This window comes from Euprymna scolopes, chromosome 46, assembly GCF_053919585.1.
Source record: "Euprymna scolopes isolate OS-2025 chromosome 46, ASM5391958v1, whole genome shotgun sequence".
NCBI classification, from domain to species: domain Eukaryota; kingdom Metazoa; phylum Mollusca; class Cephalopoda; order Sepiida; family Sepiolidae; genus Euprymna; species Euprymna scolopes.
The window spans coordinates 20,656,563-20,674,062 of NC_136527.1; the positions used below are offsets into that span (position 1 = coordinate 20,656,563).

The 17,500-nt window shown below is 36.5% G+C and overlaps 1 protein-coding gene across 1 annotated transcript in view; it reads right to left on the reverse strand.

The window, feature by feature from the left end:
* LOC145270839 (apicoplast pyruvate carrier 1-like) overlaps positions 1 to 17,500 on the reverse strand; it is a 127,931-nt gene that overhangs the window by 33,966 nt on the left and 76,465 nt on the right. The window contains exons 6-7 of the mRNA XM_080126408.1: positions 13,439 to 13,563; positions 4,529 to 4,640 (exon numbers count right to left, since the gene is read on the reverse strand). Coding sequence (XP_079982534.1) covers positions 4,529 to 4,640; positions 13,439 to 13,563 — 237 coding nt within the window. The remainder of the gene's footprint in view (positions 1 to 4,528; positions 4,641 to 13,438; positions 13,564 to 17,500) is intronic.

Below are 17,500 nucleotides of genomic sequence, written 5' to 3' on the forward strand. Positions count from 1 at the left end.
GCTCATGGAGGACTGGTAGTTGGGGAACAGCAGCTATTATAGCAGCCTCACTAGCTGCTACAGGTTGAGCATACAGTGAGCTGTAGTGCTCCACCCAACGGTCAAGCTGATCATCAGGATTGGTGAGTAGTTCTCCGGTCAGAGATCGCAAAGGAGATGATTTCTTCACAGGAGGACCTAGAGCCTCTTTCAGAGCTTGGTACATGCCACCGGTGTTGCCGGTGGCAGAGCAGTCTTCAGCACGCTTGGAGATGTCACTCCAATAGTTGTGTTTAGCCTCTCGAGTTAGGCGCTGCACTTTTGAGCGGCTCTGCTTCCAGAGGCTAGTAGCTTGAGGAGAGGGGTCCTGCATCACAGCCAGTCTTGCCGCTCGCTTTTCTGCTAGTGCTTGATGGAGTGTGTCCGCGTGGTGTCTGAACCAGTCCGGCTGCTTTACTGTACGTCTACCAAAACTGGAGAGTGCGCAAACTCCAACAGTGTCACGAATCCGCAGCCAGGCAGAGGCAGCATCCTGAGGGGGTGCAGACTGGACAAAGGTGGATTGTATTGAAGCTTGAAAATGTTGGCATTTCTCCTTGGACTTAGTAGCAAGAACATTGAGCGTTGAAAGTGGTTTTGAGCAAGACAGGTGGATTTTCTTTGGCTTTAGTTTAAGCTTACAGCGCACAAGTGAGTGGTCTGTGTCACAGTCCGCAGAGTGCATTGTCCTGCAGTGGATGATATCCTGGAGGTGCTTCTTTTGAGTGATCACATGGTCCAGCTGGTGCCAACGCTTAGAGCGTGGGTGTTGCCATGTCATCTTCGACCACGGTGAGCCCTTAAAGAAGGTTGATGGGATGCACAGCCTGTGTGTAGCACAGAGTTCCAGAAGACGCTGTCCATTTTCATTCATAGAGCCCACTCCGTGAGGACCCAGGACATCAGGCCAGGCATTGGTGTTACTGCCTACTCGAGCGTTGAGATCACCCAGGATGATTATGCGGTGACCGCGGTCGATTTTGGAGAGGGTCTCACTCAGCTGGAGATAGAAAGCATCTTTCTGGTCATCCGGCGAGGTGAGGGTTGGGGCGTAGGCAGACAATAGGGACACTGGACCAGAGGTGGTGTGTAGCTGTAGTGACATTAATCTGGGAGAGATGGCGACGGGAGTTTCGACAAAGCTGAGCAGCTTGTTGCAGATGGCAAAACCCACTCCATGTTTTGGTCTCTCCAAGTCAGGGTAGCCAGTCCAGTAAAATGTGAAGTTAGCTTCACGTATGGAGCCATTTCCAGTGAGCCATGTCTCGCCTAGTGCTGAGACATCCACCCCCAACCGGAGTAATTCCAGGTCGATAACAGCAGACTTCCGAGGATGAAAACTGTCAAGAGAGGAAGTCACCCCAAGGGAGCGGACATTCCAGCAGGCCAGGTGTAGTGGGGAGGCAGTAGCAGGATGTCGACCGGGGCGCGCCTGCCTAGAACGCGGGCCCTGCCGAGCAACGACAGCACCCCCGACTGCAGGGGGCTCCCGAATTGCCAGTCGCTGAGAATTTATTCTTGACATATCCATAGTAGTTGCCTGAAACGTCAAGCGCCGGGGCAGGGAAGTAGTGGATGAGTGCATGCCCAGAACAGAACATCCACCTCTGGACCCAACATTGCGGACCCCAGCGGAGCACAGGAGTGCGACAGCTGGAGCAGTGGTAGGTTGCCCCGCAGTACCCGCTAACTGGGTGTTGATCCCTGACCGTTGATCGTTCTTGATTCATCCGCTCAGTGATCCGCCATGGGAGACCGGTGGTTGAAAAATATATCAGCTGCGCTCATACCATGACTGCCAACTCCTGCTGCCGAGATGACATTTTGCTATTTGACCACATAGCTGGGGTCTGGATTGGTGTAAGCCATATATAATATATAATATATATATATATATATATATATATATATATATATATATATATATATATATATATATATATATATATATATAAGAGCAAACAGTTAATAAAACATGTTAAAAAACACTGAAAAAGAGTTAAAAACATATTTAATCTGAAAAGGAAACACTTAATAAGTGGATAGTCCTTAATTCGCGGAGTTTAGAAGAAATACTTTCCTTCTCATCAGAGGGTAGGAGTTAGCAAAATGCGGGATCGGATTTTGCATACAAAAGTATTTGATGAAACTGCAAGTAATCCAAAGATCTTACTTGATAACAAAAAGTGAAGCAGAGGGAATATGGTGAAGAAAAAGATGATTTCACGTGAATTTTATTTTATATATATATATATTGAACTCACTACACGAGTTTGTAGTGTAATTCACATCTTGTCGGGGAGCTGAACTCTTGATGCTTCTCAAGGGCTATCATTTGGTAAATTTTCAGATTAGGTCCACCTCAACAAGTGTCTTCTAAATGACGACTTGCATAGGTTTTCGACTATGCTGAATACGAAAATCGCATTGAAATTTTGCAGAAATAATTAGTTATCGAAATATAGAAAGTTGTATTATGCATTGTATTTTTTGGCGGCCATCTTTTTTACGCGCGAGCGCGCCATAAACAAATCTACTCATCTCTGACTGACACTGCACGCGCGTAAAAAAAGATGGCCGCCAAAAAATACAATGCATAATACAACTTTTTATATCTCGATAACTAATTATTTCTGCAAAAATTCAATGCGATTTTCGTATTCAGCATAGTCGAAAACCTTAAAAAGTTGTCATTTGAAAGAAAATTGTGGAGGTGGAACTAATCTAAAAAAAAAAATACCGTATTTTTTTTTTTTATCGTGACGCCATCACTGTGTGTCAGAAATTTCGTGAAAAATAGTGAATAATTCCACCCAGTCTTTCCAAGCTTATAACTCCTCGAAAAATGTAATTCAAGCACTAATTTTTTTTTCAATTAAAGGAGAAAGGACCACGGTTTCATAAAAAAAAACAAAAAAAACAAAAAACGTTTTTTTTTAAAAAAGGTTTTAAACTTCGGACTTTACTGGTAAATTTCTAAAAACACTACTTTTTTTTAATTTGAATATATTATTTATTGACCTTTTCTCTTCAATTTGTGATATATAAAATTTTGGTGAGTAAATTGATTATTTACTTTTTAATAGACACTTGAAAATGGGGGGGGGGCGTGAATTAAAAAAAAAAAACGTTTGTCTAAAATATTATATTCAGTTTATTGGAAAGAGCATAAAATTTCACATTGACCCTGAAAATATCGTAAAAATTGAATCAATAGAAAAATTTTGATAGATTTTTAAAATTTAAAAATTGAAAACTATTGAGTTCGTAAAATTCATTACTGTTAAAAAAAAAATTCTATTACTTTTAAAACAAGTTTAATAGTTTATTTTGGAAGTATAATCCATAAAGAAAATAAACAACCCACTTTTAAAAGAGAAATTACGAGTTTTTTTTTATATTTTATTCGCAGTTTCGTGTTAGGGGTGTCAAAAATTCCTACAAAAATTCTGATACACCTACGCCATCACTACATGGGGGGGGGGGTAAATATAGTAATAGTTATTGAGTCGTTATTGAAAAACGTGCAAACTGACAAGGGTGAATTTACAGGTCCCCCTTCCTTTTGTAGGAGGAACCCCCCCAAAAATCATGGGGTTTGTATTACTCGAAAAAGTTGTCAGGAAAACGCGACCTCCTAGTTTAGGGTCATATCGGAAGTGGCCGACTTCATTCTTGCTAGGTAGGAATATGGTGGACGTACGTGTGTGTATGTTGAAGGCGGCGGGGGGGGGGTGATGCTTTTATTTATTTTTTATTTTTAGTTTATTTCTTTGTCTATTTTTTTTCTTTTAACGATATTGGTTAACAGTTGACAAAGATTTCAGAACAGAACAAAAAAAAAAGTTGTCAACCCCCCCCCAAAAAAAACAACAAATATATAACAAATAAATGTTATCAAAGGCAAGATAAGCAACTTTTCTACCTAACTGGATATGTTTTTAGTGTTTCTATTCAATTTAACATGTTTATTCAGCTCGAAAAACAACAGTGTTTACCGATGTATTGGAAAATTTAAAATGGCGCCCGAATCTCTCTTTAACACGGTAAGTTTGGGAAATGGAGTTATAAATAAAAAACTACACAAAATGCGGTTAAAAACTCGCTCAATATATGTTACCGTGACATAGGCTGACATATATTCGGTGGTTTTTTAATAGTATTTTGCATATCTTTTTATTTTTAACTCCTTTTCCTAAACTTACTGTGTCAAAGAGAGATTCGACCGCCATTTTAAATTTTCCAAATACATCGGTAAACACTGTATGTTTTTCGAGCCGAATAAACATGTTACATTAAATAAAAACACTAAAAACATATCCAGTTAGGTAGAAAAGTAACTTATCTTGCCTTTGATAACATTTATTTGTTATATATTTGTTTTTTTGACAACTTTTTCGAGTCTATGTGTGCAGTTATACAAACCCTTTATTTCATGCGAGAGACAACCACCTTGGGAGAATTTGAAACATGCGCAAGAAAAGAACTGGCGACTGTGTCGTTAACGAACCTTGTATACAGTTCCAATCAGCACCCCGGAGAAAGTATTACAAAACATTAACAGCCACAAATGATAGAATGTTTTCGTTTTCAACATCTGCCACGTCGTCATATCATCTGCCCTGAAATAAAAGAAGCAAACGATATATGTTTTTTTTTGTTTGTTTGTTTTTTGATATAGCAATTAATTATTAGTTTTTTTGTTTTTTTTTCCACAAGCTAGTCACCACTTATCAAGGAATTTGTTTATGCTGGACTCGAAGACATCCAGGTTGTAATCAGGTGGGAAGCAGGCAAACAGAACAGAGGTCCACAGGCGTACACTTCTAAGAAAGAAGCTTTATTCATGGAATCTACGTTTTTATTTGGGCATTGATAAAGAGTGGGGATAATTTTTGACAGTGGTTTCAGCTAGACGGGTGTTTATCATGAAAGATTGGCGAGGGGGGGGATCAGAGATTGGAGCTCAGATGAGCACTTGCCATGGAAGTAACGATAAAACAAAGATAGGCTCGCAACGTCTCTCCTGTGGGAGAGAGGTTGCAGGGAAGAGAAAAGGGATTCCCCCACTAAGCCACAGAGTTTATTTTGTACTCTGTCAAGGCAGGATAGGCTGTTTTTAGCAGAGATGCCAGATGTGGTAACAGTACTCCATCCTTGGACGTACTTGGCTTTTATATAGATAGAGAATTGCATCAGGGGTGAGATATCTTCAGGAGCGGTAGAAGGATCCTACCATTATTCCAGCGACCTTCTCAACTGACTTGATGTACGTGTGCCATTTCAGGGCAGGAGTAAAGGTCAAGTCCAGAAGCTTATCAAAACATGGAGCTTCCCCAAGACGAGAGCCACCCATTTCAATTGATGCCAGATGGGGACCAGAACGTTGATGATGTAAAGATAAGAGCTTGGTTTTAGATGCATTAAAAGTAACCAGCCACCTCTCCCCCAGTGTACCACGTGCTCAAGATCAAAGGAGAGAAACTCATAGAGAACTTTGTCATTTACGGCCTTTGATGTGTTGCCATAGATTGTCGTGTCATCAGGTTGGTGCAAGAATAATTTCATGTGTAATATATTGATTATGACATTCTGCAGAAATGGAGACGCCCTGATATTATTGTACCTATTTACTATGCCTCCCCACGGGACAGAGTTAGACACCAGGGTCGTTTTTTAACGTGGAGAAAAGGTACAAAAATAAAAATTGTCTCAGTCGTGAAGGATTTCTCCTCCACCGAAAGAGAACAAGAAATGGAAGTGCGGCATCTGAAGAACAGATACTACACTTTGACCCTGATATTATTGTAGCTCTTTTGTCAAAACTGCAAAAGTATTTATCTAAGCTAGCAGGGACGCCCAGCATAGCCTGGTCATAAAGTACGCTTAAATATGATATTTTAATTTATGCAGATTTCGTATATAAATAACATTATAGAGTTAATTTTCTATCGATTCTTATATATTATAAAGTTAAAAAAAAACAAGTAGTGTCAAGTGTTATGTGAGAACAAGGAAAAATGTCCGACATGAGAGGATCGCATCTTGGGAGTCTCGATAATAGCTCAAAAATAGAAAAATACTGAGGGGGATATATTTTTAAAAAGAAAATAAATTTTAATATTTTTAAATAATTTAGGGGGGGGGGAGCTTTGTTCCAAACTATATCTCCCTCAAAACAAAACAATAAAGCACAAAAAAAAGAATGAAGGTTAATGTACACTGGTTGTCCACCCTGTTTATTCCGAAAGCCGTTTTTAACATGAGGAGGTTGAAAATAAGAAAATGCCTTTCGGAATAGACACGTCCAACCTTCTCGTGTTAAGAACTGCTTTCTGAATAAACAGGTTGGACAACCAGTGCACGTTGACCAAAATGAAATTAAAAAAATGATTCTTGAATGTCGTAATTTTGGGGTCATTATCAAAATTCGACTTTTGGTAACACAAAAGGCAATGAAAGAATAAAAAATGAGTTCATAAAGAAAGGTCTGAAAAGCGATTCAATTTGGTTTTAAGTTTATTGATTATTACATTGTACCCAATATATAATAGTGATTATAGTTAGAAGTTCAACAATGTTTTCATAAATCCTAGGTTGGTGCAAAAATAATGTCGTTTTTTGACGTTCAACTTTCTTTTCTTTTTTTTTTTACATAAACATCACCACTTATCAAGGCCAAGGAGGATTAAACCAGGCAATTTTCCTCCGTCTTATGTATTTAAGTTAGATTGATGGGAGTCATTGTTAGCTTTTTTTTTTACATAGGCATCACCACTTATCAAAGCCAAGATGCCACTCGAGGATAAGTTAAAGAGTGTACAGTAGAAATTCGACAATATAGTAATTGTTAGTAATGGAAATTCGGTAAATTTGTTAACTTATATGGAACGGCTCATCAAAAACTTGTTTATGTTAGACTTGAAGACGACCATATTGTAGTCAGCTGGAAAGCAGCAAAAACGGAAGACAGTTCCATAGGCGTGCGGTTCTAAGAAAGAAGCTTTGTTCATGGAATCTACGTTTAGGTTTAGGTATAGATAAAGAGTGGGGGAAATTATTGATAGTGGTTTTCTGCTAAACGGGTGTTTCTTGTGAAAGTTTAGCTAGGGGGAACTATAGATTGGAGCTCAGTTCAGCACTTGCCATGAAAATAACGATAAAGCAGAGACAAACTCGCAACATCTCTTCTGTGAGAAAGAGGTTGCAGGGAAGAGAAAAGGACACCCCCTACGAGGCTACTGGTGCAAAAATGATGTCGTTTTTTGACGTTCAACTTTTTTTCTTTTTTTTTTTTTAACATAGACATCACCACTTGTCAAGGCCAAGGAGGATTAAACCAAGCAATTTTCTTCTGTCTTATGTATTTAAGTTAGATTGATGGGAGTCATTGTTACCTTTTTTTTTACATAGGCATCACCACTTATCAAGGCCAAGTGGCCACTCGAGGATAAGAGTTAAAGAGTGAACACTAGAAATTTGACAATATAGTAATTGTTAGTTTATTTTTTTAATTTTTATTTTTTATTACATTTTCACCCCAAACAAGGCACATTGCCACTGTGGTGTAGAGGGCTACTATCAGGGGCAGCAGCTACTGGGACACTATGTTGGGATTTGGGCAGCAAGATGTCGGTTCACGTTACACTTGAACTTCTGCATGTCAGTACAGTTGGGGAAGTAGGGACCTAGAATGGAATTCCACAGTCTAGTGTCTCTGGGGAAGAAACTACTGGAGTAGAAAGATCTTCTACATCTAGGGATCTCTACTGTGTGGGGATGGGATTTAGCTGCCTGTCACGTTTGTTGAGGGTGTCTACGTCGTGGGGGCACAAGTGTCTGCAGTTCGTCAGAGCATTCACCATTAAAATACTTGTAGAACAGGCAGAGGGATGCAACGTTTCGTCAATGGGACAGAGGCTGAACCTTAGATGCCAGTTCAGGGCCTATCAGATTGGCGACTCTCTTTTGAACCTTGTCTAGGAGCGAGAGACTAGCAGCAGATGCACCAGCCCAAATATGACAGCAATACTCCATACATAGCCGAATGGTTGCCTTATAGAGGTACAGGATACTTTCAGGTGTCAGTAGTTTTCTAGCACGGTAGAGAGAGCCTACCTTCTTCGCAGCGACCCTGGCAATGTTTTCAATATAATTGTTCCAACTCATGTTTCCTGTGAACGTTAGGCTAAACAGTTTGAAAGATTTATTCTCAGACAGGGAGTCACTGGCCATTGCTATTGGTGGCAGAGAAGGTTCCTTGTAATTATTGAATGGAAATTCGGTAAATTTGTTAACTTATATGGAGAGGCTCGTCAAAAACTTGTTTACGCTAGACTTGAACACAACCATATTGTGGTCAGCTGGAAAGCAGCAAAAACGGAAGACAGTTCCATAGGCGTGCGTTTCTAAGAAAGAAGCTTTGTTCATGGAATCTACGTTTAGGTTTAGGTACAGATAAGGAGTGTGGGAAATTATTGATAGTGGTTTTCTTCTAGATAAATCCTTTCCAGCAGCTCCTGCCCAACTTCAAAAAATCATAACGCCTTTCATATTAAATTATATATTATTAATCAAAATAAAAACTATTAGAATCGACACATTTTTGCCAACGAGAAACAAGTTTGTTCATCCCATTATTATAGAGATCCGAAGTTCTGGAAGCGATGAAGTCCTTGAAGGCCGATTTGGCATCATCTCGGCTTTTGAAGCACTTTTTGCGCAGGAAGTTGTTGAGATGCTTGAAAAAGTGATACTCGGTGGGCGAGAGGTCCAGTGAATATGGTGGATGAGGCAGAGTCTCGTAGCCCAATTCGTTCAGCTTCTGCAGGGTCAGTTGAGCAACATCGGCGAGAATTGGTCCCTTCATATTGCCCAATCTCGGGCACATACGTTGGAGCTTCTGGTGCACTTTGTCAATTTGTCGGCAGTACATCTTCGTCGTATTCGTTTCCACTGGATTCAAGAAGATGTGATGGATAAGACTGGCCGCAGACCATTAAATAGTCAGCATAACTTTTTGGGGGCAATTTTGGCTACGGGAAGTGTTATGAAGCTTCTCCCGCATCCAACCACTGTGCCGAACGTCGCCAGTTGTCGTAGAGGATCCACTTCTCATCACACGTCACAATCCGCTCGAGAAATGGGTCGTTTTTGCTGTGCAGAAGGAGCGACGATTTTTCTTGCTTATCGTTCAATTCATGTGGTACCCATTTATCCAACTTTTTTGACTTCCCTATTTGCTTTAAATGACGAACGACTGTTGGATATTAATAGCTCAGTGACCGTTGCGGATTATGTTTTTACTATTCAGGACATTTTGGAATTCAAATGGATAGATATTTATATAGACAAATAGATAGATAGATAGAGAGAGAGAGAGAGAGAGAGAGAGAGAGAGAGAGAGGGATAGAGAGATAGATAGAGAGAGAGAGAGAGAAAGATAGATAGATAGATAGATAGATAGATAGAGAGATAGATAGAGAGATAGATATATAGATAGAGAGATAGAGAGATAGAGAGAGAAAGATAGATAGATAAATATATAGATAGAGAGAGAGAGAGAAAGATAGATAGATAGAGAGAGAGATAGAGAGAGAAAGATACATAGGTAGAGAGAGAGAGAGATAGATAGAGAGAGAGATAGAGAGAGAGAGAAAGATAGATAGATAGATAGAGAGAGAGAGAGAGATAGATAAACAGATAGATAGATAGAGAGAGGGAAAGACAGATAAATAGATAGAGAGAGATAGAGATATTGATAGATAGATAAATATATAGATAGAGAGAGGGAGATAGATAGATAGATAGATAGATAGAGAAAGATAGATAGATAGAGAGAGATAGATAGAGAGAGAGAGAGAAAGATAGATAGAGAGAGAGATAGATAGATAGATAGAGAGAAAGATAGATGAACAAATACATAGATAATTTAGATAAACAGATAGATAGACAGATAAACAGATAATTTACATTTTCTTCTCAGCCAAGATCAAAGTGTAGTATCTGTTCCGATGCTTCACTTAAGTTAATTGGTCCTTGGCCAATGCAGGAGAAATCTTTCACGACTGAGACAATTATTATTTATTTGGACACAGCCAGAGTGCCCCCTTTTTGGGGAGCTGGGTTTCCCCCCACATTAAAAAAACGACCTCGCGTCTAATTTGTTTTGGTGGGGGAAGCAAATAAATGCCACCTGTTCTTCAAATGCTGCACTTCAATTTCTTGTTTTCTGTCAGCAGAGGAGAAATCTTTCACGACTGAGAATTTTTTTTTATTTTTGTTCTTTTTTTCTCCACATTAAAAAAATAACCCTGGTGTCTAACTCTGTCCGGTCGGGAGGCATTGTACATAGGTACACTCAGAAGACCTAAAACGAGGGTATGGGGGGGGAGGGGGAATTATTAATAGGTAACATTTTTAGGATAAACGGGGCGGGGAGGGGGACAAGAGAAAGAGAAACGCAAAGAAAAACAAAGAAAAATTAATGACCCCCTCCCCCTCCCTAACAATATTTCTGGGAGTTGAAATCGAGCTACTTTATTACTAGTATTGGAATCGCTAGGAAAGGAGGCTTACTGTGACTCAAATTATAACGGAAATTGATTGATTTTTTTTTTCACTTACATTTTTGAGGCGGATACTTTATGTATCTGACAGTGTTCTTAGATAGGGTTTGTAACGAAATGTCTTCGATAAGTATTGATAATCGATGACCAGATAAAACCTGGATTTATAGTTAAGGAACATGCGATTTCAATGAAAGTTAACAACCTTACACAGCCTAACATCACAAGTGCATTTGAGAAGTTTTATTACCACGCAAGCTAAGAGGTCCTGCATATAAAATTAACATTAGGTTCTTTGATATGACAGGGGCGCGTTTGAAATGAATTCTTCTGTTTAGAGCACAAGTGAACCATGATACTTGACTTTTCATTTTAAACTTTAATTCAAACCACCTATAATATAAAAACGAAAATGTGTGTGTGTGTGCATTTTTTGTGTATGTCCGGCAAAGGCTTTTTTTCGGGGGGAGGGGGTTCTCGGGGGAGGGGGGTGCTCCGGGGAGGGGGTAGTCATTCTTACAACGTTTTTATAAGCTCGCTAGATTATAATATCTCCGATTTACAAAACGAGGTCGCGTCTCCATCTTTTATTTGGGCGGCTTTTATGTTACAAAATTCGCGCTGTGATTTCATTTCTCTACTACTATGGCGTGATGTTTGACGTAGAAAACCACACGTTGGCGTTCGTTTAACCACCTGCTTTTTTAAACGTTTAATTTCAACCATTCTCACTTCTCTGCCCGCTTAGTGTCGCAGTAACGCGTCACACATTTTTTTCTGCCTCAGCCTCAAGGCTTCAGGTTCGAGCCTACCTTCCTACCAAAATTTTTTTTTTTTTGTCTTTTACACCTACAAATACCCGGGCAACGCCAGGCACCCCTGCTAGTTCGATATAAAAAATAAATTTGTAAAATCGATACTAGGTTCTCTACAGTGCAATGTCGACAACAGTGTATTATGAACTAAGCCACTGTGAGAACGACATTCAACAGGCTCCATTTCACACTTGACTCAGTTCAAATACCTGTAAAACAGAAACCACAATTAGTTCAGAGCTGTAATTTGCCACATAACCCATAGAGATATAAATCATTGCACATGCAAAATTTCAGCTAGATTAGACAATTGGAAGTGGGTCAGGGGCATTACTTATTGCACACTTCTTGGCCATGAAGCCAAGCCTTGGTCTCTTTGAACTTCTGGGCCGGCGCCAAGTGCTGCTTGACCCAAGGTCTGCTAGCAGCCATATGATTGCACCAGGGGATGACCACACTCTTCCTGTATTTTAGCAGATAATCCGAGTAAAATTTTTGGTTAATGTGCTCCGTTACGCCAACTGAAGACGCCTCAAAATTTTTTCGATAAGTCAATGACTTTTAAAGGTTTTCGGGTATGCTGAAAAGGAATATCGCAGGTAAAAATTAGTGTAGACAAACAGTTTTTGAGATATAAATACCTGTATTTTGAAATGTAAATCACTGGCGGCCATGTTTGGATGGGCGGCATTTTTTTTTTTTTTTTTTTTTTTACACAGTCATCACCACTTATCAAGGCCCGGAAGCCACTCAGCGATAAGGGTTATTGCAAGTACATTACGTTAGTGAGGAGATTTGATGAAGTGTTTACTTAAGGGGGCGGTTCATTAGGAATTTGTTAACATTAGACTTGAAGACATCCAAGTTGTAGTCCGGAGGGAAGCAGGCAGACGGAACAGAGTTCCACAGGCGTGCAGTTCTAAGAAAGAAGCTTTGTTCATGAAATCCGCGTTTTGATTTAGGCACAGATATAGAGTGGGGGAAATTTTTCACAGTGGATTCAGCTAGACGGGTGTTTTTCGTGAAAGATTGGCGAGGGGGGACCAGGGATTATGAAAGTTTTTGTTTCAGCGCAATTCTGAAAGCCATTCTTAACATAGAAAGGTTGTGGGTGTTTATTCCGAAAGCTGTTCTTAACATGGGGAGGTTGTGGGTGTTTATTCTGAAAGCCGTTCTTAACATGGGAAGGTTGGGGGTGTTTATCCTGAAAGCCGTTCTTAACATGGGGAGGTTGTGGAGTGTTTATTTTGAAAGCTGTTCTTAACATGGGGAGGTTGGGAGCTTTTTTCTGAAAGCTGATATTAACATGGAGAGGTTGGGGGTATTTATTCCGAAAGCCGTTCTTAACATGGGGAGGTTGTGGAGTATTTATTCCGAAAGCCATTCTTAACATGGGGAGGTTGTGGAGTGCTTATTTTGAAAGCTGTTCTTAACATAGAGGGTTGTGGAATATTTATTTCGAAAGTCGTTCTTAACCTGGGGAGGTTGGGAGTGTTTATTCCGAAAGCCGATATAAACATGGACAGAGTGAGGGTGTTGATTTTGAAAGCCGTTCTTAACATGGGGAGGTTGTGGGTGTTTATTCCGAAAGCTGTTCTTAACATGGGCGGTTGGGGGATATTTATTCCGAAAGGCATTTTCTTATTTTCAACCTCCCCATGTTAAGAATGGCTTTTGGAATAACAGGTTGGACAACCAGTGCACAGCACAGTGACCGAATTCGAATTCTTGAAAGTAATTTTTTGGTTGAATTAACTAGAAAGGACGTTGAATAAACATTTGAATTTCGTAGAATTAACGTTCGTCTGCGCATGCTCATTAAACCATTTCATTGAAACAATAAAAATGGCGGCCAATTCAAGCTACTAGAAATTACATTTTAAAATACAGGTATTTATATCTCAAAAACTATTTGTCTTTTTCTAGCATACCCGAAGACCTTTAAAAGTCGTCATTTTTTATTTTTAGAAAATGGTAAGGCGTCTTCACTTGGCGTAACGGAGCGCATTGAGCAAATTTTCTTTAAGTTGTACATACGCTTTCTTTTCGAGCATTTGTTCATGCGATGACGTCACATTTTTGTTGATTTTTCCATTCTCTGCTGCACTTTCTTTGATAGTTTTATCGATCGTAAACACAGCAATCTTTTGCTCATCCGCGGTCTGAAGAGAAGAATAGCAACACAAAATCAACATTTTATTTTTATTTTTTTTTATTTATATATATATATATATATATATATATATATATATATATATATATATATATATATATATATATATATATAGTTTGTATTACTGTACACATAGATTCGAAAAAGTTGTCAAAAAACAAATATATAACAAATAAATGTTACCAAAGGCAAGATAAGTTACTTTTCTACCTAACTGGATAATTTTTAGTGTTTTTATTGGGTTTGTATTACTGTACACATAGATTCGAAAAAGTTGTCAAAAAACAAATATATAATAAATAAATGTTACCAAAGGCAAGATAAGTTACTTTTCTGCCAAACTGGATAATTTTTAGTGTTTTTATTGGGTTTGTATTACTGTACACATAGATTCGAAAAAGTTGTCAAAAAACAAATATATAATAAATAAATGTTACCAAAGGCAAGATAAGTTACTTTTCTGCCAAACTGGATAATTTTTAGTGTTTTTATTGGGTTTGTATTACTGTACACATAGATTCGAAAAAGTTGTCAAAAAACAAATATATAATAAATAAATGTTACCAAAGGCAAGATAAGTTACTTTTCTGCCAAACTGGATAATTTTTAGTGTTTTTATTGGGTTTGTATTACTGTACACATAGATTCGAAAAAGTTGTCAAAAAACAAATATATAATAAATAAATGTTACCAAAGGCAAGATAAGTTACTTTTCTGCCAAACTGGATAATTTTTAGTGTTTTTATTGGGTTTGTATTACTGTACACATAGATTCGAAAAAGTTGTCAAAAAACAAATATATAATAAATAAATGTTACCAAAGGCAAGATAAGTTACTTTTCTGCCAAACTGGATAATTTTTAGTGTTTTTATTGGGTTTGTATTACTGTACACATAGATTCGAAAAAGTTGTCAAAAAACAAATATATAACAAATACATGTTATCAAAGGCAAGATAAGTTACTTTTCTACCAAACTAGATATATTTTTTAGTGTTTTTATTTAATGTAACATGTTTATTCAATTTTAGACAAAATACTGTTAGAAATTCGCTCATTATATGTTACCGTGACATTAGTTGACATATATTCAGTGTTTTTTTAATAGTATTTTGTATAGTTTATTATTTATAACACATTTTCCCAAACTTACCATGTTAAAGAGAGTGTCGGCCGCCATTTTGAATTTTCCAATACATCGGTAAACACTGTATGCTTTTCGAGCTGAATAAACATGTTACATTGAATAAAAACACGAAAAATATATCCAGTTAGGTAGAAAAGTAACTTATCTTGCCTTTGATAACATTTATTTGTTATATATTTGTTTCTGGACAACTTTTTCGAATCTATGTGTACAGTAATACAAACCTATATATATATATATATATATATATATATATATATATATATATATACAGGAATTTACATTTATATCGGTAGTCGGTACTGATGGTTTCAAGCCGGTAGTTAAGGACTGTTATTAATGTCCGCCTCAGGCTCTCTTCAGCCGACTCTCTTTAATTTTTTTTTTATATTTATAGCAATATTTAAAAAAAAATATATAAAAAAATATTTATTAAGAACAGTCCTCAACTATCGGGCTTGAAACCGTCGGTACCGACTACCGATATAAATGTAAATTCCTGTATATATTATACAAAAAATATATTGCTCTTATTTCGAGAAAGGGTTTTTCCCTTATAATAGAGCACTGTATGGGATTTCTTTTTCTACAAAAAAGTACAAGTATATATATATATATATATATATATATATATATATATATAACTACTTCATTTACTCATAAAATTAATATACGAAAGTATAAATTTATGCGTAAACTTAAAGTATTTACTTCAAAAGTGCTCAATACGTAAGTAGAGCTAGTTAGTACGTTATAAAATATATATGGCGATTAAGCTACACTGAATATTCGGCGTTTCATTCACTCTAGGACTCCTCAGGCTTATGCGCATAAGTTACTTATATATAGGTAGAGCTAGTTAGTAAGTTATAAAATATATATGACGATTAAGCTACACTGAATATTCCGCGTTTCATCCACTCTAGGATATAAGCCTGAAGAGTCCTAGAGTGGATGAAACGCAGAATATTCAGTGTAGCTTAATCGCCATCTATATTTTACAAATTACTGTATATATATATATATATATATATATATATATATATATACACTTGTTTATTGTTATATAAACATGTTTACATCCCGCTGCTACAAACAGCCATTTGTTTCAATCAAACAACAGATATCATCAGGCAGCGACTTGACTATTCAAATGTTCAATGAATAATCTATTTATTTTATTTGAATAATCTAGTTTATTCATTGAACTTTTGAATAGTCAAGTCGCTGCCTGATGATATCTGTTGTTTGATTGAAACAAATGGCTGTTTGTAGCAGCGGGATGTAAACATGTTTATATAACAATAAACAAGTATTATCAGCTCTTTTTATTGAGCACTATCTAACAACCTCGTTGAATTCACTAGTCTATTACTTTTGAATAAAAAAACCCCGAGTATATATATATATATAAATAAATAAATAAATATATAATATATATATATATATATATATATATATATATATATATATATATATATATATATATAAATGTTTTTAAATAGAGCGAGATCATGCTATACTTAATATACTTAAATATAAAAACGCAAATTTTTACACCGTTTAGACCTATTTCAATCTAAGATTTATTACCGTTTTTAAAACGAAATTACATATAATTTTAAAATAACGTTTTAAATAATTTTAAACGTGAAACGATACTTAAATGTAAACATATGCCAAATTTTTACACATTTTAAGTTTATTTTAACTAAATATTATTACCGTAATTAAAACGAAACTAGAGATTATTTTAAATATTAAACGTTTTTAAACGCGAAGCAATACTTAAATATTAGTATATACCATCCCCTGGGCACTTCCTAGGTCTTTTTCAATCTAAATTTTATTACCCTATTTTTAAACGAGATTAGACATAATTTAAAATGAATTTTTAAAACGCTTTTAAACGAGACTTAAACTGAATGATAGGGGGGGTATTTAAAGAAAAATAATAATATAGAAGGCATCTTTCCCATACTTTTTAATTTATTGCTTCAAATTTATTACCTTATTAAAGTAGCATATACAAAAAAAAAAAAAAAAAAAAAAATTACGGTGTGCATATATAGAGTTCCGGTTCCGGTTAAAGACAGATGAGAGTCGGCTGAAGAGAGCCTGAGGCGGACATTAAGAGCAGTCCTCAACTACCGGGCTTGAAACCGTCGGTACCGACTACCGATGTAAATTCCTGTATATATTATACAAAAAATATATATATATATATTGCTCTTATTTCGAGAAAGGTTTTTCCCTAATAATAGAGCACTGTATGGGATTTCTTTTACTACAAAAAGTACAAGTATATATATATATATATATATATATATATATATATATATATATATATATATATATATATACTCGAGGGTTTTATATATATATATATATATATAGAGAGAGAGACAAAAGATTCTTAGACATCAGTTGGAGATATTCATTGATTTAAAACCACCTGAACAGTGAGATTTTATTTTATTTATTTTTTTTTTTTCTCCACTGTTCTTCCAACTGTAACCAAAATTCCCCTCTTCCCTCATTCGTTTTCTTAGTTTTTAATCTATCATTCTGACGTTTCCTCTTAGAGGGTCAGACGATAAGGCCTTAGGGAAAATTTTAATTTCACCTGCCCATTTCTTGTTTTTTTTTTGGTATTTAAATTAAATTATGTTTCCTCTGAAATTTCTCCTTCCATTCTGCTGTACCAAAAAGTTACTTACATATATATATATATATATATATATTAATAGAAATTGCTATAAATATAAAAAATTAATTAT